Genomic DNA, 21,754 nt, shown 5'->3' on the forward strand with positions numbered 1-21,754 from the left:
AGCGTTCGTTTATGTGGATTATACCTTTTAATTTTTACCTTATTAGAACTAAAACTGAAAAAAATGTTAGAACATGCACTAATTCACTTAAAAATAATAATAAAACCACCACATATTAACATACATAACATATTTTAATTTAAAATATTTTCTAAAAAACAATTGGTAAGAGTGACATTGAAATGTTTTATACTTGTACAAATACTTTAATACCTAGCTTAAATTTCTCTCTAACTTCTGTTTTTAATCTGTTGAGCTATATTATTATGATCGAAGTATATAAAGAAAGTCCAGCCTCACACAGATATATAGTTGAAAAAAGGGTATCTTGCAAAGCCCTTGAAATGGTCTTGGAACCCTGGGGGTCTTTGAACTACACTTGGAGAATATTGCTCTGAACAGCAGCTCCCAGACCCTTTAAAGCATCTAAGAACTACTTATGATTATCCATTAAGCCTAGTAATCTTCTATTATCCACTGGACTTTCTCAAGTCCCATTATCCATAGATAAGATATATTTAAAATGACTATCAGCCTTGTGTACAATTTCATTATAAAGGCATTTCTTAGATCACTGCTTAGAATGTTCTGTGATTTGCTCACCATACTAGAGAGACCTCCCTCCATCATCCACTCCCTTAGCATCACAACTTCTCCTTTATTGCACTCACTGCCACTGTGATGCTGTCCTCAGTGATGCCAGTAGACAGTAGTTTTTGATAAATGTTTCAAACAAATGAATTATATTTTATTTCAGGCTAATATAAAAAAATTAATCCAAGTCACATCACTTTGAAATCTTATAACCTCAAAATGAAAAACTCTCATATTATTAATAGAGTATGTGTCAAACTACCACTTCTGAATGTCATAAGAGAAATTTATTTTATTTATATCAGTGAAGGCCCCAAGACAAAACTGCATTTTAGTACCTTGCTTTCTTCCCCTTGTCTCAGTCTTCCAGGACTTGGAGGAACTGAAGGCCGCTTTCTACCCTTTTCCTGCTGGAAAAGGTCCTGCAACCTACAGTTAAAGAAAAGGGGTTGGGGGGTGAAGAAGAATACGGTTTTGTTTCTAATATCCCAAATAATGTTTATAAATTTTCTCCTTATAGCTTTGAAACCACAATAATTAGATTTTCCTCTTTGAATTGTCACAGATGTTAAAAACTGTACGTAAGTAAGACTAAATTTCTGTCTTATTTCTAATCAGTCAGTTGTTACTGACATGACTATAGTTATTAAAAAATAGCAAGTTATTATGAGTCAGCACAACATAACATTAAAAAACACGCTTGTTAAAGACCAATGGGCCTGGGCTCAAAGTCCAGCTCTGGAATTAACAGCTGTGTAACTTGGGCAAATCCTTTAGTCTCCTAGAGCCACAGTTTCCTCCTTTGTAACGTGGAATCAGTATACATACATTGGAGGACTCGAAATGAAATAAAAGAGTGAATGTCTGTCTAGTGCCTTACTTAGTGCCTAGCATAATCCAAGTGTTCAATAAAAAAGTTACGATGATCTAACTGAACTTTTAAATAAGCATTAAAGGGAAATATTTCCTAACATAAAATATTTAAATAAAGGTGTAAGATACACAAAATAGTGGAGTTCAAAGTCCTGGCCTAAAAAACAATGATCCCTCCACGGCATACTAATCTCAGTAAGCACACACATTGTAGGTATTCGAAGCAGCACTGAAAGCTACTCTCAGCTTTGTTTTTTAACCTTCACAAGTTACTCAAATATTAGCATATACACCTTAAAGGATGAAAAGAGATGGGGGGTGGTAGTGGTGATAAAAATAAAAATTCCTACCACTTGAGAGTAAAATGAAAAATCCGTAATTAATAAGGACACTCATATCAAAAACCTCACAGGAGAGCAAATTTTGCAATCATATGAAAGAAATACCAGGCTGCCAAGTCACACCTGTTATTCCAGGCTTGCAGCACTTCGCAGAGGCTTTGCTTCTTGGCGATGAGCGACTCAAAGACCGACTGCAGCTGCTGAGGGGTCTCCATGGAGGAGGACAGGAGCCGCGCCTGCATCTTCTCAGTCCAACTCTTGAACTCGCCTTCCTCCATCTACAGAGGAACAGAAACCACGCCAGCAATCTAAGAAGCCCTCGAAAGGAACTTCCAACGAGTTCACAACTCTGGGGTTCCTGTCAGAGAAATGAATTACCTCTTTTTGTGCAAAGATATCTTCCATTTTTTCCTCTCTTGTTTTGCTAAATGTATCAGTTTTCAGAGATGCAAGTCTTTCATCAACAGCAAGATATACCTGTGAAACTCTAACAATATAAACATAAAAAATACTAAACACTTTAGAAAATCAAAGTTTGGAATCAAAGTTTCTAATCTCACAAAAGTGTCACACACAAAATTTAACTATGTCTTCTCTAGTTAAGAATCACATTCAATTTTGTAGAACAAAAAAGACCTGAAAGGACGTACATCAAAATTTTAATAGTTGTTATGCCTGAGAGGGTTTGACCTTTTTTTTAAATACTTTTATGCACTATCTACATTTTTGCTTTTTTACATCAGGTATGTATAACATACAATTAGAAAAATATGGTTATTTCTGTTTTCAAAGAAAGCTAAATAAACAAATCTGATATTTAAAATAGTTTAGATTGCAGGCAGTACTAAACAAACAAAAAAAGATGATCAAAGAATATAAAACTTACTTTTGAAAGAAGTCCTTCAGATCCTGAAGAAGGGACACTTTTAATGGGACTTGACGTTTAATGAATATTTTGGGAAGCGGAACACATACTTCAAGAAGCCGAATGGGAGAATAACTGAAAGAGAAAATACAAGTAATAGTAGAAAAGTGGAAAATAGTTTAGTATTTTGAGTAGAAGTGTATCACGATGGTCAACTAAATCCTATGAGGTATAAGATATCATGAAGTTTCTATAAAATGGCATCTTAAAACAATCATAAAAATATTGAAGACAACTTCATCAACCATTATAAATATTCTCCCCAGTTTTAAATAGATGTTATTTTGTTTGTTTTATCCCCGCACTGTGATGTCATCATTTATCCCTCAAGGCCACCCTTCTGTGCTTTAAAAACAAAAATGACTGGGATATAAACCTCTATGAACGAGGAGAGGGACTCCTTCCTACAATTAGCTCAGACGCTGGTATTCACTACCTTCTCAGCTCCCAAGGATTCTTCCTGAGTTTCTTTCCCACCTGAAGTTTATGTTGTCTACTAAATGCTATATCCCACTTAGGCCCTAGGTTCATGATTAACAGCTCTTGCTTAAAATAGGTAACAGGGTTCGATTACAAATATCTGAGGACCTATTATGTGTCAGATGCTATTTTAGGTGCTGAGGATACAGCACTGAATAACGGACAAAATTCTTGCCCTCATGATTCAGGAATAACAAGATTTGGGCAATAAATAAAAACAAATAAATACTTAAAATACATTTTACATCAGACAGTAAGTGCTACAGGGGAAAACAAAGCAGGAAAATGAGGCAAAGACTGCTAGGAGAAATTTGAACAAAGATCCACAGGAAGTAAGGAAAAGCAGGCGGATGTGTGGGAGCAGACAGCTCAGAGGGGCAAGAGCAAGTGCAAGGCTCCCAGGTAGGAGCCCACGTGGCAGAAGTGAGGCCCAGCCAGGAGGCCAGCGAGGCTGCAGCCCGGTGAGCGAGGGCAGAGCAGCAGAAGGTAAGCAGCCAGAGCACGTAGGGGCTTAGAGGCTTGTCAACAGACTCTGGCTTTCACTCGGGGTGAAACAGACACCCATGGAAGGGTCTACAGTAGAAGAGTGGCCTGAGCTGATCTGCATATAACAGGATCACTCTGACTGCTGTGTGGAGAACAGGCTGCAGGGGGCAAGGCCAAAGGGAAAAGGGTCAAGGTTACTGCAATGATCCAGTGAAAGATAAGAGAGACTCAGTCCAGAGTGGTAGTGGGAGAGGTGGTGAGATGTGTCCAGATTCTGGATGTATTTTGAAGAAAGAGCCTGAAGGCTTTCTCAAATCATTTAATACTAGTGTAACTACCCAATCTTTGAACGAGTGATTTTAGCTCTATAATATCTGATTATCCTTACACTAAGTAATGTCTTAGCAAAAATTCTGACAAACTCTTAGAAGCAAAAACATTGGTTAAGTGCAACACTTGTAGTAGCAAATCTACTAGTTCATATGAGGACTCATTCCTTGCTAGCTCTATTTGTGAGCTATAAGCTCTCTAAGTGAGGGTAATAACAATACTTATTTCTTAAAGGAGTCAATAAAACAATAACACTGAAAGCTTTTTGCAGAGAGTATGACCCTCTGCATTTGAAAAGGTGAAGGTGGAGAACAACACACACCACAAATTAGTAATAGCAGAAATGTTGTAACGCCTTCCCAGGAGTATGTGATCGTGCACAGGGTCGCTCGGACTTCTTACCTGAAAGATGCCACCATCTGGTTATAGGAGAAATACTGGTGATAATCATGGTGGATGGAATGACCACATGGCTCAGCATTCGCTCTACGAGTGTACTGGTGCCCATAAAACCTAAGTTCAAGGTACTTTGCAAATGACATGGACCAGGACTCATTGGAAAGAGCAACAACTGGTGTTACCTGAAAGTCAGCATAAATTGTTATCTCTAATCACGTATTGAAAATCTCTTTTTTAAAAAACAATGTGTTTTCTTTTTTAGTACAAATCTAGTATATACTGACTGCAGAAAACCGGAAGAGAAAAATGTTTAGAGGTGAGTGGAGTTAGGGATGGCTGAGGAGCGCTGTATCGCCAATAATCCCACCACCACCAACACACTGTCTGCTTTCTTTCCATAGATGATGAATCCACATATGCATAGCTAGTACATTTATAAATAAAAGCTCTATGTAAGTAGTTTCATAACCTTTTTTTCTTTCACTTAGCAACATATCATAAATATTTTCCTGCACAGAATATTCTTCTACGACTTGATTTTAATGGCTGCAGAGTACCCCATTGTATGTCCATATTTAACCAATCCCTACTGAGATACATTTAAGACACTACAAATTTTTCTTTATTTTGATGAACTTCTTGTATGTGTGTGGGGTGGGTGGGTATGTGTGTATACATACAAATATATACTCTTATAAATATCCATTATTATTTTCTTGGAATAAATCAATAAAAGTGGAAACTGGTAGGTCAAAGGACATGAACATTTATACAATCTTTGACACTTTTTGCCATACTGTATCCCAAAACAGGTATACTGGTTTACACAATCTCCAACAGTATCTGAAAATATCAATTTCCCCACTTCCCTACCAATCTCCAGAATTATAAATATCTGAAATGTGACTTCTTTAAAAATAAATAAGTAAAAACACTCCACTTATTTTATTTGTACTTCTTTGACTACTAACAAGTAAAATTTATTTGCACATGCCTACTGGCCATTTGTATTAAAGTGCTTTAACATGACCTTTGCCCATTTTTCTATTATCATGGCTTATAGAAATTTAATGGTAAGTATATCAATGTTTGGTCACAGATGGAATGTTTTTGACACATGAAAGTTTTCATTTCTGTGTAACAATAACTGTTTACCTTTTCCTTTCTAACATAAGCTCAAAGGTGGAAGTTTTTGTTTTAAAATAAAGTGCATATACCAAGCATGCAAGATATACAGGTCAAATTTTAATTATTCATCTAGTTCACTGGTCAATCTACAGAAATTCACATATTCCACAACAAAATATCGCCAACTATTTACCAGGAACTAAGGGCCTATAAGACCAAGTATAAAAAGAAACACCGATCATTACAAGAAATGATTTCATGGCTGTATGTTTACTAGCACAGAAAGAACCACCTTTGACTCTGCACTCCTCAACCACAGATATTGACAGACTGCACTGTTATTTCATATGTAATTCCCATTTGTGCTTCCAAAAGCACACTTTAAAACAAGCTAATTAAAATAACAATGAAGTTAAATTTGGCGCTTGCTCACTGCAAACAATCTGGATAAAAAGTGTATATAAAAAACATAATATTGGCACAAAAATTTCCTCCAGAGTTAGAAAAGCACACAGAAGAAATAAAATACATGGTCCTTTCCTCAAGAATGTATATGTAAACCAAAAGAGATCAAGTAAACATAGTTTCCTCTGTATCTCTTAAGACAGAAATGTTGCTATAGACTCAAACTTGCACAAACACCCTTGCATACTGTAATTATTGTTACAAGTCTGTCTCCTGATGAGAGGAGCCATACCTTGTTCTTTTCTCATTCCCAGGGTCTAGTACAGTACCTGGCACCTAGGTGGTGCTATACCAGTGCTTACTGAATGAGCAAACAAACATAACTGAGAACTGTCAAAATACAATCTCCATATATTTTATTGGACAAGGTACTTATGTTTTATATAATGGATGATAAATCCTAAAATGAAATCTTCAAGAAACAAACATTAAATGGAACATACAGCACTAGGAGGTAAAATAAATAAGAGCCCAATGACCAATAACAAATCCAAACTAATTGACACCACCCTCATCCCCCAAAAAGAACTATACAAACAAAGACATAGGTGCTATTTTATTTGAAATATCACAACAACACGGTATACTTACCTGTTTGCAGATTCTGCACCAAGAATAGGTAAGAATTGTATGCTGGTATCCAGGTACTGGAGAATCCAACTCCTTCAGGATTATCTGCACACAGCCTTGGCCATGGACAAAGCGTCGAATGTGATGCACCATGGGGGTATCACAGAACATGCTAGGACACTGATAGGAAGGCCTTTGACAAAAAAAAAAAAAAGTCCTCACATTAACCACAAAACAAAGAAGCACGTATAGTGAATACTGGCTAATCAGAACCACTGTCAAGAAAGTGCAGCAATCTCTCTCTAGAGTAAGGATGGCCAATGGACAATCTCCACAGGGTACCACTTGTCCTGCTCTGAGCCTGCAGCTGAACATCTGCCTTCAACCAAATCACAGGGATAGTTTCCACTTGTTAAGCACCTTCTATTCACAGAGCATTTCTAAAACATCATCTCATTTTATCTATTAAAACTCCTAACATTTGTGCAACTTGTTATTCCCTATAAAGGGAGCAGGTACAGATTAAATTACTTGCTCTTTGTCATGTACATGGCAGGTGATAGCACTAAGCTTAAATCGAGGTTCCTTAGCTTCTCTTTGAATCACTGTAAATACAAACATCCTGAAAAAGTCTTAGGGATTACAGGGTAATTAAATGGGCAAAGATGTGAATAATGACTTGGAGAAGACATCCTGGGTTGAATATGAAATAGATTACTCATTGTATGGTACACCCTGACATGTGGCATGAACATCCAGGTCACACAACAATGCTTTAACTCATGTTTATATTTTAGGTTGAATTTCTGGGCATTAAAACAGCATAAATGGAACACAAGGAGAAATTTGGTTCTTACCTGAAACAGTATCTCTCTAAAAATATTCCTAATGTAAGGTCATTTTTCCCATAAAATTCCATTGTTACAATCCTAAAAGAGAGGGTTGTTTCTTAGAAACATCTCTTAAGAATTACCACCCAGCAAGACATTTCACAAGATTACACACTGATACCTGTTAGATGTGCTTATAATATAGTATTAAAACAGCTGATATTCTCTTATTGTTAAAGAACAGGTTTTATCTCATCTGATAAAACAGGTTTGGACTAGCCACACTACCACACTGTATCCACTCCCAATCTATTAGTATCTCATGAAACTATTTAATCAAGATGCATAAACTCTAGTATTAAATGAGTAAAACTGATTTGAATTAGGAAGAAGTAAAAGTTTCCTCTACAAAGCGTTAAGCCCTGTCAGTATAAAATGGGACCCCATCTCTGCTCTCCAGTCCACACTGTGACTGAGCACGAAGAACAGCAGCTCATACTCTTCCAGGAGAGCCAGTTCCTAACTTTACACCCAACTTATAAATGTCCACAAATAAGAGACTTCGGCTATACATACCCTGTTGAAACCCACATCTTATTCAAGCCTTGATCTAAACTCCCGGAGAAAATTCCTAAGGGCTGGCCCAGCCCCAAGCCAGCTGCTAGAGCCAAACTGATGCTCAAGAATCCCTGAGCTCACTGGCAGAAGTGTTTCTGGTGTCCAAAATTACACTATGGAATACATTTTGTCTTAGAAAGTACTCCAAAAACAACAGTTATGTTCTACAGTACTTTTAAAACTCAAAGGTAAAAGGCTGCTTTTATAAAAAAACGATACCTAAAGAAAATCTGCCTACTTTGCACATGTTCTCATCAAAACGCTTAAAACTAGCTCTTATGTATCAACTTTCTCACTTTTTTTATTACGAATTTCTCTTCCATCCCTCATATCCTTTTCACTGTTGCTTAAGGTACTCTCATTTACTTCTACCTGGGAATAAATACAAATTTCATATTTATTTCACAAGTTTAAAAGTTCCATCAATTTATATATGACCAGCAGCATGCCATGAACTAGAAAACAGATCCTAGTGGCTGAACTTTCGAAGTTGCTGGAATTCTGTTCTTAAGTACAACAGTAGGGGGTGGGAGGGTCGGGGAGGGTGCTGGGCAGGAATCCTACCAGGGACTGACACAGGCACTGGGAGCATTGCTGGACTGGGCAGAAGAGCTGCTGAAGAGCACGCACAGTCTCTGGTGGTTGACAGGGTTCAGACAGTCCACCTGGAAGAGAAGGAACACCCGGATGAGCACCTGGAAGGTGTAACGCACTCCAACCCCAAGGCCCGCCTCCAACATCCAACACATTCCACTCAATCATTAGAGCCCCTATCATCACTACAGGGGTTCCAGGGAAGGCTTAAAACTGTAAGAAACTAAATGTAAGGAAGAAGAGCAGTTAGTGTTTGGGGTAAAGCAATCCAAAAAGTTAAGTACACTAAAAAATACAAACAGATGTCCAAATAGCTTGTTTTCTTAAATATGCTTTATTTTTAGGAAACTGCATTAAATTATTCTGGAAGTAAATAGTTACTTTAATATGAAACAGTCGGAACTGATAGCTAGATATAACACCAATCTGAGACACCTAGAAATCTAAATTCTAAGGCATTTATTGATTTGTACTTTTTACCTTTTTTGATCACGAGAAAGGTTACACCTGTTTCTACTGAAATTCAAATAGTACAGAGGTATATGAAGAAGTTCATGAAGTACATAAAGCTTCTCTTCCTTCGGTGCTGCCCCACCGCTCAAATTGACAAATTTGACTGTATGGTTAAAAACCATGCACTTCTTTCGTTAGCTCACACACATACACACACAAAAACACCCACAGGAGTATATACAGGTGATTTTTGCTTTTTATAAAAATGGGATGATGCTACGTCTATGAAAATACAATTTGCTCTTTAAAACTAGAAAGTGTATCATGGGCTCTCTCTAGGTCATTAAACGAGATCCAAGTCATCCCTTTTACAGCAAACAATTAGAAATAACGCTTTGGTAAACATCCTTGTACCTACATAAAATATAAGTATCCTTAAACAAAACGCTTACTTATTTCTGCAGGAATAGATTATAAAAGATAGGAATCCTAAATCAAAAATATACACATACTCATGGAAATTATAAGACTTCCCCGTCACTTTTAATAAGCTTGGATAAATGTATATAAGTTTATGTAAATTTTATTAGAAGTATTTTTCCATGCCTCATTAACCATAGCTCTTATCACATTCCTTTTTGCCAATCTCGTAAATAAAAAACGGTACACCATTATTATTTAATCCTTCCCTACCAGTGAAACTGAACATCTTCTTACTTATTTTATTAAACAACTGCATTTCTTCATCTAGAGACGGATTTATTCATTAGTTTTATTACCATCATTATCAATAATGTATCCATGAATGAATCTTTAATTTGCCTTCAATTTCTGTTTAAAAAGTAAAAAGGCAGTCATAGTTAAATAATAATGTAAAGTGTTTTTATGTTAAAAAAACAAATACATCTAACATTTCTTAAAAACACATCCATTTCCTACAATAAGCTTCCAATTCTTACTCTCCTGCTCACTACCATTAAAAGGATCGAGGATCATCACACTACACTCAAGTCATCCTGCCAGAAATTTTAAGTAGCTCCCCACTATGCCCTACCCTCAGAGCTCTTCCTAGTTTACTGTGAGCTCAGCCTGAAACCCTCAAAACCCAGTTTCATTACACTAAACTCCTATTTCATACATTTTAAAGCAACATATAAACCGAAAGATCTAAGACTGAAAAAAAAAAAGGAACTATTTAATAAATCTGCACACAATTTGTCATGTTTGATTTTTTTACCCTGCCATAGCAGTTTTTTAACACATTCTAAATTTACACAAGCACCCAAAGTGGTCTTGCTCACCTTTGTGGACCACACTGCATCACTTGTAATCAACCCTTTCTCTTCATCACCCTCAGTTTTGCTTCCTGATTTGCCACTTGAAGTACCTGATGCCTCCTTCGAATGGACAAAAGGGTCTGAATTTTTTTGCTGAATTCTTCCTCCTCTGGCCCGATAGTCAGCCAGCATTCTCCCCAGGCTCTGGCTATCACCCAGATGCTCGGCAATTCTGGTGCTCACTAGCTCATGGGAGGGCAGGACTTGAATAGACTTGGCCTGAACACTTCCATTCATGCCCTGAAGGCCGGGGAGATCCCTGAGCAGCTGTTTCTTCCGCCTGCTCTCCATTTCTTTGAACTCCTTGTTGAGGAGAGGAGACCAGTACACCTGCTCTGCAAAATAATCCCGGGTAGAGCATCTCATCCCCTTTTCAGTTAAAAGGAAAGGTTCCCGGAATGTGATTACTGGGGAGATACACAGGATCACATCTTTCAATTCCTGTTTGAAGGTCAAAGAGTAAGTCTTTCGTTTATCTTCAGAAGAGGTAACTTCCTCAGTGATGTACAGTCCAGTGTCATCCTGCAGAGGGTCTCTGAAGGCTCTCATCTGGCTCTTGGGATCCTGGAGCTCCTCTGTCTGCTGCAAAGTCTCTGGCTGTTCACCGCCTATGGCATCTTGTTGGTCGTCCACGTGGAGCGGCAACAATGATTCTGGTACCGAAGGAAAGAGGGCACAGGGTGCACCTGCCAGGCAAGCTGCTGTAGCATACTCTTGATGCTTCGAAGAGGCGACATCCTGTGGAACGCTTTTATTTTCCTGGTCACCCTTCTCAAACAGAATCCTTGATTCTAGCAAACCACTATCATCAGAGGGCAGAAAGTCAGGAGGGAAGTCAGGCTCCCGGGGGAGGGGACTTCCGCTGAACGGCTCTTGTACAGCCCCTTCATCCTCCTGTCCCTCAATCAGAGAATGGAAGGAAGGGTTTTGTGTTAATGTAGGAGGCATAGCAAATTCATCCATGAGGAAGGAGATTTCTAGTTGAGAATGATAAGCTACACAGATCATAAATATTAGGATCTCCTTAACTCGAGCCAGCTCATAATCAGAGCCTCCTCTAAGCTTGATTGTACAGCCCAGGTGTTGTGGACAGCCTTCAAAAAACATCAGTGTTTTGGTTTGTTCTACAAATAAACAAACACAAAGTTAAGAAGGCTTAGGTGGGGATCCAGAAGTCCAGGCAGAATTAATTCACCATCTTAACATCTACAAGAGAAAAACCCTTAAGCAAGACCATGGTTGCCTGCCCTCATTTAACCACTGCTAATAGACATGTCCTACTAAATAAATGTCGTAGCACTGATGAGTTTATTCATTTCCTCAGCTCCCCAGTTTCAGGTGAATCTATGCTGAAGATTACTCACCATTAGGCAATTGGAACATCTGCATATAAAATTTGTGACAGGTGCCCAGGTGGGGTTTTGTAAGCAGCTGGTCCATCGACATTACCAAATCACCTTGGGTCATCCGACTGATTCGTTCTAAAACTTGCTGGAACACAGAACATTATATTACAAATTAGAGAAGAATAAAATTGTTAGTAAATTTAATCTGGAAAAATAATAAGAACATTTGAAAATGCCCTCACAATGAATTTCCTCAATTTTAATAATCATGACTTCAAGTGATCTACACAGTTACTTAGTAATCAATATGCATCCACTAAACTAAACCATACTTATATTAATAACATCACCAAAGGCATTTAAGCATCATGCACTGGCACAAGATACTGATGAGGGGTGGGGAACTTCTAGAATTGGTCTCTATTCTGAAGAGAGTAGCTTTTCAAAGGAGAGAACATTTTCTGCTTGTATGAGTCCCCAAACAAAATGAAGTCTCCCCAAATACAACTTATTAACTAATGTCTATCACACCTTTGGTCTTGCAGACACCTATAATGAGTGTTACATACTCATTATGTATGAACTTTACGTTAATTCCACTTCTTCCAGCCTGAGATTCTCCAGTCTTACATAATGGAATCACCGCCATGCCTGTTCCACTTTCAGTATATATGACACAGCCAAGAAATAAATAATCAAAGATCCCTGTACATTTACCACACATGCATATAAATTTTAAAGCTGTGATTTTTTTAAATGATATAAAAATAGAAAAATAAAAGCACTCACTGATTTTACATTAATCACCAAAGTAATGCCGTGTTCCAGTAACATGTCCTGGGCAATTCGAGATACTGTTTTCTCAACTAGAACCAATGTAGGTCGAACATCAACTATTCGCTGAACATAATTCTTCAAGAATTCCCTTTCCTAAGTAAGGAAAATCGAAAATATTATACCTGGTATAATTCAGGATCTAGACATATAAAAATATTAGGACAGTCTGACTATTAAAATCAAACTCAGCCTAAGTTTTCCTCATTCACAAACCATAGCTAGTAGATATTTCTTACTAAGTAAACATTCTAAGTACTGATGAATTAACTCATCTCTCAGGCCCCTAATCTCAGGTGAAACTATGCTGAAGATCACTTACCACTGCTATAAGCGAATTAACTCAAACACAACCAGGAATGTTATTCATCATTCTAAACTGTTGATTATGCTTAAAAGAGTGTCAAGGAGAAATTCCATTCTCCAACTCACTAATTTTACTTTGAAGGATTCTGAATTCTTAATAGCCTATCATATAAAAGCCAAGAATCCAATTAGCAAGCTCTCAAAAGTTAAAAGAAAAAAAAAAAACCAACCTCACAACTCCCCAAATGAAAGCAATTTCTAAGCGTTTTTAATATAGCTATGGCTTCCGTCTTGTACGTTCTGAAACTAACCAGAGTATCTCCTGTTTCAGGTACCTGAATAAATAGCTCTCCAACAGATGCTATTTCAGCTACTTCCTAATTTCAATCTCCCAATAGATCATACTCTACCTAGAACAGCTACAGTTAAAAACTAAAATATAATGCTTAATACAATTTCAAGACAAAAACTTATTTTCAAAGCAAATGAATACTGTAAATAACAACCAGAGTTAAAATAACAAAATTCATTGTTTCATAAAATTTCTGGGCTCAGACAGGAGACAACTGAACGTGGGAGCATGTCTGTCACTTCTGCTCCATATGCCCAAAGCGTTTCTGTGCAGAACCGTATTCACGGTCAGTGGCATCAGCACCGGACGAACCTATTCCCTGCAATGAACCTGCTCTGTTATGAAGTATATTTCTTCTCACCCTTCTCCATTTTATTCATAGAAATTGTACATTTTCAAATTCTCCCATTACTAACAAAATGGATTTTTTTTCCCTGCAATGTGTTCATATCCTACTGTGCTTATTAAATTGTAATTTAATAACATTTAAAAAGATTTTATTTGTGCAGCTCCAATAAAGAATAACTAGAATAAGCTGATTTTTTTTTTTAAGTTTCTGGCCTCTGGTACAGGGATAGCAAATACATTTATTCTCAGTTTCAGCTCCAGTCAACTATTATGATTATACACGAAGCATCATGTTAAGAAAGGGGGCCTGGGCCAGGTTCAGAAAATAAAGAGCACCAGGAGGCAGGCCAGGAACACAGAAGGGAGCAGTGGCAGACCAACAGACCGAGCCGGACTGGTCTTGTGAGGACGGGATTAAGTTATAGGCTACTTATCTCCTTGCCCTTTGTTTCTCATCCTCCTTTTTCTATCTTTCAGCTTCTTTGATTGGTGATTCCACACTGAGTGGACCAAAACAAGGAAACAAAAAGTCAAATCAGTTGATACTTTCTGGCAATTCAAACTAAAAATCTTAAAAGGAGAGGGGAGGGTATAGCTCAATGGTAGAGTGCATGCTTAGCACGCACAAGGTCCTGGGTTCAATCCCCAGTATCTCAGTTAAAAAAATAATAAATAAATAAATACATACATGCATACCTAATCACCGCCTCAAAAAAATTTTTTTGAACTTGAATAGGGCAGGAGTTAAAGATATAATAAACTATGTTTTAAAGCCCTAATGATCATGATGCTTTAAGTTATACGATTTAAATCTTGTTTATTAAGTATGTATTTGTCCAGAGCATACTTCTCTGCTCTAATATGAAGACTTTATTAACCTGATTATAAGAGTGAAGTTAAAATAAAGAGGATGAATTTAAGTATAACTTTTTTGTAACTAAATACCTGTGGATTTCAATTTCTAGTTCATCGATTCTAAGACATAACAATTTTAAGCATTTTAACATCTTTGCAATCAGGATCCATCTTGCAATCAATGTGGCTGATTTAAGCCTAGAAAAGTCTTTCTCTGACAGCTCTGGTGAGATCAAGAAAACTCTCAGCATCAAAGTGTCTTAGTTCCATGAACAATAATTATGTGTCCCCTTATTCTTTCAGTTCTCACTGAAAAGTCACAGTAAATCAGAGCTAGAAGGAATGGTATAAATCTCGTTGAAATTCCTCATTTTCACTGATACATAGCTGAATTCCAAAGAGGCAACAGCCCCAGGTAACAGAGTTCACTAAGTAATAGAGCAGAGTTTCATAAACCAGGATGCCTTTCACCACAACTAAGTTTATTCCGTTGGTGTCTACGAATTCAGAACAAAAGTGATTGCTCCTACCACTCTTGGAAAAATGCACCTATCACCTATGAATTTTCAAGTAATGCTTTTCCTAAATGTTTCTGGAACCAAATATAAGTGTTTCTGCTATAATAGAATATACACATTCCTGAAGGCCTCCCATTTTGAACAAGTTCAAATTAATTAATAGCATTTATGGGAGAAAAGAGGTTGGGGCAGATAATGTTTAAAATCTATGCACCTTCATGTCCAGAGCACAACAAGAATAATTGGTACCTTGACAAAGAACTTGGACAGCCCAGACAGGCAGCTCAATATAGCTGGAGGGTACCTCAAGGGAAAATTAAAATGTACAAAAGCAACAGTACAAATGGAGACAGAGCTCTGAGCAGTGAGCTCGTAAGAGCCATCCAGGATTGGGAAGGGGGTAGGGGCGGTGCGTCTCTCTACAGAGAGAACTCTTTGAGCAGGAGCTCACTTTTAATTTCTTAAAATGGAGCCAAAAGCATCCCTGCTTGTATAGGAGTTGCTCTGTTTTTCTTTCCAGCTGAGGGTTATAATCCTACTGCAGCTATTCTGGGCCTCTTTACTTAAAAACCACAAAGAAACCAACACAACTTCCACCTGACATTTTTCCCCTCTACCAACTGTGTGTGAGCTACCTGGTGTTCCAGAAACACATGTTTTAGCAGAACTATATTAAAAACCAGGTATTACCATTGGAAATCTGATAAGTTAGAGAAATCCTTAAAGTAAATCAATGACCCAGGTGGGACAAGAAAACAGTATTCCTGTTTTCACTTTTCCTTCCATATATTCCCAAAAAGTTGTATATTGCATTTAACACTTTGAAACTAAAAATAAGGAGTGACAGAGGTATTGGTAAGTTTCTAAAGTATAATACATACAAATGTGTTTTTATAAAATTTTTAAATGAAACAAAAGCAATGACGTTTCTTTGCCAAATTTAATCAACTGGAACGTGTTACAAGAGTTTGCAAGCAACATAGTACATAAATGTCCCTCCAGATCACTTGTTGCAGTAAGAAGTTCTTACCTGAAGCACAATAGGATCAATGCAAGTAAATTTAGTTTCTTCCCTGTAGAGATACTCAATGGAACACTTCAACAGAAGAATTTTGGGGTTTTTAATAGACGAATTCATCTAAAAAAATGGATACTTTGTTAAAACTTTGAAAGTTTGCACTTTATAGACTTCTTTTAATAATAACTTTAAATTCACACTGTTCATAATTCCTTAGATTATCTCATTATACTCATATTAAAATACTCTCATTTTGCTATTTTGTGGTGATCTTTTATATTTTTTCAAAGCAAATAATTAGTTCAGAGCAATGCAAAATTCTTCAAATTGGCTTTTTATTTTTCTCTAATGTTGTTTTGCCTAATCCTCTATACTCTAAGCAACTTATAAAAAATTTCTAATGTTGCAAGAAAAGATATCAAGCCCTGAGTAGAGGGGAGAGGGGCTTAAGGATGAGCTATTTCACAAACTCCCAGAGATCGACAACTCTTCGAAAAGCAGAACTTAACTCTTCTGAAATTCGAGAAGGATAGGAGAAAAGAAAATACTTCCTGAATGTATTTTTAATAGAATAAATTTCCAAGCAGTCACAAATTTGCAAGCCAAATTGGATAACAAGAAGTTAAAACAGAAAACCTCAAAGCATATCCAGAAGCAAAGACTCAAAAAATAGACTCTAACCACACAACTAAAGCCACAGGCAGAACAGCCTGAGTCCTACAATCGAAATTTCCGAGCTTACGGAGGCCAAACCGGCAAATGGTCCTGAAAGCAGTGACTCATCAGCTGGGAAACTACATTCAGGGCTCCTAAAGCTACTACAAATTAAAGACTATCTCTAAATATAGTCAGTGGAGCAAGACAGCCATTCATGCATACGTTTCTACCAAACCCACATACAGTTTTTAGTTCTGGAGATGAGCACAACATATTTACCCCTGAATTCAACAAAGACCATTTAATTTGATTTAAAGCACTACTCTTGATGGTTGAAGCGCTGTTTTAATAAGACTCTATATAGAAATATGGACTCTGGATCATTGCTATGAAATAATATTAAATCAAAACATACTTTTATTTATCTATAGTCACTAACAATTTTCAGGAGGCTTAATGCCTTACAAAAAATAAATTATTAGTCTCTGCCTAGAGAAGAGTGAAAACAGGACCACAGTTCGTCCATCCAGTTGCTCAGGGTAGCATCTGCCTGAACTCTCACTGTAACCAAATCAGCATCCTGAGGTGGGGCTAGGGTATCTCCATTTTTAATAAGTTCCCCTAAATGATTCTGAAGCACAGCAAGGTCTGAGAACACTGTTAAAGATCAGTGGTTTCTCATAACGTGGGAACCAATAAACAACACTGGAAATACCCGTTGTGCCTCCATTAAGAGGCCCCACCCTTCCCCGACCCAGCCTCCCCGTCCCCTAAACATAATGAAGGAGAATGGCTAGGGTTTGGGCTCAGGAGTCTACATTTTTTGAAACAAGGTCCACAGGTGACCCTGATGCACACTACACTCTGTGAATCAGGAGCCTCCAGAATAAAGTTCAAGACCTTTAGTGAGATACAAACCCTTCCTTGGCTGCTTCCTCCAGCCTCATCTCCTGCCATTTCCCATCTTGCACCTTAGGACCTCAGAGTTTCCTTAATACACCTGGTTACTTCACCCTACTTCTTTGTGCTAGTGCTAGAAAGAGGCCTCAGGGCTAAAAGCAGACAGGAAAGATGACAAGGATAACTGAAATCCAGTGATAATTCTGAGCTGAGCCCTATGAAGAAGAACAAAGTTTTCAAATGGTAGGCCTCTGGAAGGACTCCAGTCTGTTAGAAAATCTTGTCCCCCTAAGATGCGGTGGGGTCAAGGGAGAAATGTTATCACTGTCCTATCACCCTGCTGGTCCAGAAACCTTCTTCTGTCTGATGAATTCCCACTATCCAAGTCATAGTCATCATTGGCTCTGGGAGACTCTCCCTGAACATCCAAAATTTCACCCTCACAGCAGACACCACTCGTCACCTCTCAATGTCCATTCTCCTTTTCGTCCATGATTAGGGCACCTCCAACTTGATAGCTTGGCACATAATCATAGTTTGCTGAACTTCACTGCTGAACTGAATCAATTACCTTTTTATGTGCAATATTCTTGGTACAAACAAATCCATTGACAACCACAGAATCAAACTTCTTTCCACCGGGGATCTAATGAAACAATTAAGAAAACAATAAAATTCAATTATACATCCTTAGAATCTAGTCAAATCAATGCTATTATTTATTTCTACTTTTTAACTATTATGTAACCAAATAAGCACAAAAAATTCCAATATGTATTTCTTTCTTTCAACCAATAATTAATGGCATCTTAGCACATCATCAATTTTCCCACTTCCTACTCTCTGACATACTATCTGGTACTCTAAAATATCACTTGACCAAAAAAATTGATGCCAGATGTCAATTAAGACCATTATTAAGTTAAATATTATAGGCAACAAATACAGAAGAGACTCCATTACTATCTAAATAAAGCAACTACCCCCTGCTTTTCCTCAGAACAGTGACAGTAATCTGTGGGACCCGGCGTTCTCATAGATGACACATCAGGAAGAGGAAGTAAGAAAGTTTGGGCTCCCAACTCTCTACAAGTCCAACTCACCCTTGCCCCCAGTTCAGCTCTCACTTCCTATGAGTGGCTTCCATGACCCCCAAGTGCACTGCTAACAAACACAGCAAACAGAAAAACCTCCCCTTCGTCGCCTAGCACCCCTCATGGTATGAGCCTTTCAGAGCACCATTAAGAGACAAATTATTCTCAGGCCCATCTCATTAGTTCCCAGCATTAGGGAAGCATTTAGCAGAGCTCACTTTTTTGATGTGGACAAACTGACGGATGTCCATGTCATCATCCCGGTTCTTGACATCAGGTCGGACTGTCTGAACAACCTGGCAGACTAGTGACACAATGATGTCCCTCCAAGATGGTGACAATGATTCATTATGGAGCAACTGTTGGAGTAGTGCCATCATGTGGTTATGGTTAGCTGAACTACAAAAATGTTACAGGAAAGAAGTTTGCATAGTTAATACTGCCAGAGACAATAATTCTGAAAATGCAACAAACAGTCTACAAAGAAAGGAACAAATGAATTATGGCTCACAGATAAGATCTTCTTAGTCAATTTTATTCTTTCAGCAAATCTGCGCCTTAATGATTTTGTACATAAATGAAATCTGTGATTATCTTCAATTAAGATGACCCATTCAATCTGATGAAATTTTTAACACATAAATGACAAAAGGGACAGACAAGCACAATTTAGGACTCATGTTTTATAAAAAATTTCAACAGAATAGGCTTTATTTCCTAAGTAATGTTAGTATTTTTGACTTTATAAGGAAGAACTATATATGTGCCTATCATGTCACTGAAGAGTATAAAAATGCAGAATTAAAACTGAAAAGCCTTACAGCAACCTCTCCATGGCTTGTTTCTCTCCATTCTCTTCCCTTAGCAGCTCCAGGTTGTTATGATGCCAACCCAAAGGTGTGAAAGGCAGCTCTTTGGATTTTTCCTCAACTCGACGATTAAATAAGGATTCTAAGTGTAAAATAAAAAATTATACTTCATTGTCATGTTTTGCACCATCTACTCCTAGAAATAGAAATTGCCGCCTTATTTTAAAAAAATTTTTAACTTATCCAATTCAAAATGTTGGTGTAAAAAACACAAGGACATTTACATACATAAAGAAAAGAATGAAATCTGAGTTAGATCATCAATATTCTCAACAGTCAAAAACAGACAGAACTGTGAAAAGCAAATTTACATAAGCCAACTAACACTCTAAAGAAAATAACTATAAATACAGCCTCTGGAAAACAAATAAAATGTTTTTTTACAGTCCTTTTATTTATTTGGGGACATTAAAAAACAAGGTGGTTAATTTTCTCTATAAAATCACAAACTGAAAACTGCATTCAACAGAAATCTGAATGCAAGCAGAACAACATGTGATCATGGGGGTGCTGAACTTTAAAGAGAAAAGCTCAGCTCGGATACATCTGAATTGGTACACGGCAGCATAGAAAGCATATTCAGACAATCCTTTTAGTGTTTCTTTTTCAATACTGGAACAAAGGCTTTCTTTTTTACTGGCAAAACTTCTACAAGTCAGACCTAAAAATTAACTACAAAGAAATTAAAACATGACAAAAAAACAATTTATGTAAACTTCTGTAAATGGATCAAGACAAAAAACATTAAGATAGTATTAAATGCTTTGCAAAAAAGATGCTCACTAAATAACTGTTGAAAAATGTGACTGAATAAATGGAAATAGGTGAAAAATGCTTAAAAAATTCTCTAATCTTTCCTATCCTAAAGCAAAGTAAACAAAAACACTTTGGAACAGTCCAGCAGACCACACAGTAAAGCATGAGTCCATCCCAAGTGAGGTACAAGAACTGCACATTTCAATTATGTAAATCCTTGGTCTACAAACATCTCATTAAACGAGATGCCTGGAGGTGAATTTAGAAACATTGCTAAGTTATGACACCAGCTGCAAGTGGCTGCCCTTGTACCAGCTTGCCCCACCTTCTTTTGTGTGAAACTCTCCCATTATCTGAGGCCTAATCTGTAGAGTGTTATGGACCGATTAAGTACGTCTTCACTCCACGGCAAGCTAAGTAGGGAAGGGGTTAGAAAAGGCTTGTATTCTTCTGTACTTCCTTTTGTCCCCAAAGAAATGATCAGCATAACTAGTTATTTATCTTCTTCTGTCTACTTCTCTTGTCAGCTCCAAAGGGCAGGCAGCATCCTCAACTGGATGAGGTGTGCCTGTGGGGTTTCTGATAAGCTTGACAATTCCTGACGGTATGAGTATCAATACTTAATACTATATTCATGACATAGGAAAGCATTAACTATTTATGTCTTTAAATGAATAAAATTCAAATTCTATTTTAAAAAGCTCTTAAACAACTACTTTTCAGACCAGAGACCTTCTTCAAACCAAATTCAAGTTTAAATTTTCGGTTCTCAACAGGTATGTTACTACACATATTAAAATCTGTGTTCCTGTGATACTAAAATAATCAAATATATTGTCAGAACCTACTCTGCGCCAGTCAATGTGCTAGGCCCCAAGTATATCCTCACAAACAAAAGAGACACCACCCCATGTATAGCTTTTGATAAAATTACCTTTGATGAAGGCGTCACTTATTGAGAGCTGTTGTCCTCCATTGTCAGAAATCAAATACTCTGCATACCAGGGAGAGAGCAGAGAGAGGAGGAAGGAAAGAAGAGGCTTATGACTATAACACAGCAGCGTAATTATACAGAAAACACACCCACACACAAAGTATTACTCATACTAAACCCATCACTGCCCGGCCAATTCAAGAAAACTTTAGGCTAAAATGTCTGTTTATAACTTGCTCTGCACACATCACACTAAACTTGATAAGGCTTAAATTAATAACTCAACAGAACCTTCAGACAGTAGCGACAGAAAATCTTTAACAGATCATTTTTCCCTTACCAAAAGTGAACTGATTTATGAAAATTATGATCATTAGTAATTTGCATGACAAGCCTAAAAAGTTATACTCTTTCTCATATATAACTGTATTATTTAACAAATGATGAGTCCACCTATAAACAAGGTAGTTTCAGATAGAGAATCCACCTCATAAAACATAAGGTGGGTTTTTTTAAATTTCAGAATATAAGCTATAAAACAAAT

General features: G+C 37.2%; 1 protein-coding gene across 8 annotated transcripts in view; it reads right to left on the reverse strand.

Annotated features, from left to right (window-relative positions):
* Positions 1–21,754, reverse strand: part of PIKFYVE (phosphoinositide kinase, FYVE-type zinc finger containing) — a 73,181-nt gene that overhangs the window by 18,325 nt on the left and 33,102 nt on the right. For all 8 annotated transcript variants that reach the window (XM_031451898.2, XM_064485043.1, XM_031451901.2 and 5 more), the window contains 16 exons: positions 21,211–21,270; positions 19,473–19,602; positions 18,870–19,050; positions 18,129–18,203; positions 16,013–16,120; positions 12,559–12,699; positions 11,788–11,914; positions 10,388–11,547; positions 8,604–8,704; positions 7,449–7,520; positions 6,613–6,784; positions 4,432–4,610; positions 2,695–2,808; positions 2,187–2,295; positions 1,932–2,086; positions 933–1,023 (listed from right to left, as the gene is read on the reverse strand). In XM_031451898.2, coding sequence (XP_031307758.2) covers positions 933–1,023; positions 1,932–2,086; positions 2,187–2,295; positions 2,695–2,808; positions 4,432–4,610; positions 6,613–6,784; positions 7,449–7,520; positions 8,604–8,704; positions 10,388–11,547; positions 11,788–11,914; positions 12,559–12,699; positions 16,013–16,120; positions 18,129–18,203; positions 18,870–19,050; positions 19,473–19,602; positions 21,211–21,270 — 2,975 coding nt within the window. The remainder of the gene's footprint in view (positions 1–932; positions 1,024–1,931; positions 2,087–2,186; positions 2,296–2,694; positions 2,809–4,431; positions 4,611–6,612; positions 6,785–7,448; positions 7,521–8,603; positions 8,705–10,387; positions 11,548–11,787; positions 11,915–12,558; positions 12,700–16,012; positions 16,121–18,128; positions 18,204–18,869; positions 19,051–19,472; positions 19,603–21,210; positions 21,271–21,754) is intronic.

This window comes from Camelus dromedarius, chromosome 4, assembly GCF_036321535.1.
Source record: "Camelus dromedarius isolate mCamDro1 chromosome 4, mCamDro1.pat, whole genome shotgun sequence".
NCBI lineage: Eukaryota > Metazoa > Chordata > Mammalia > Artiodactyla > Camelidae > Camelus > Camelus dromedarius.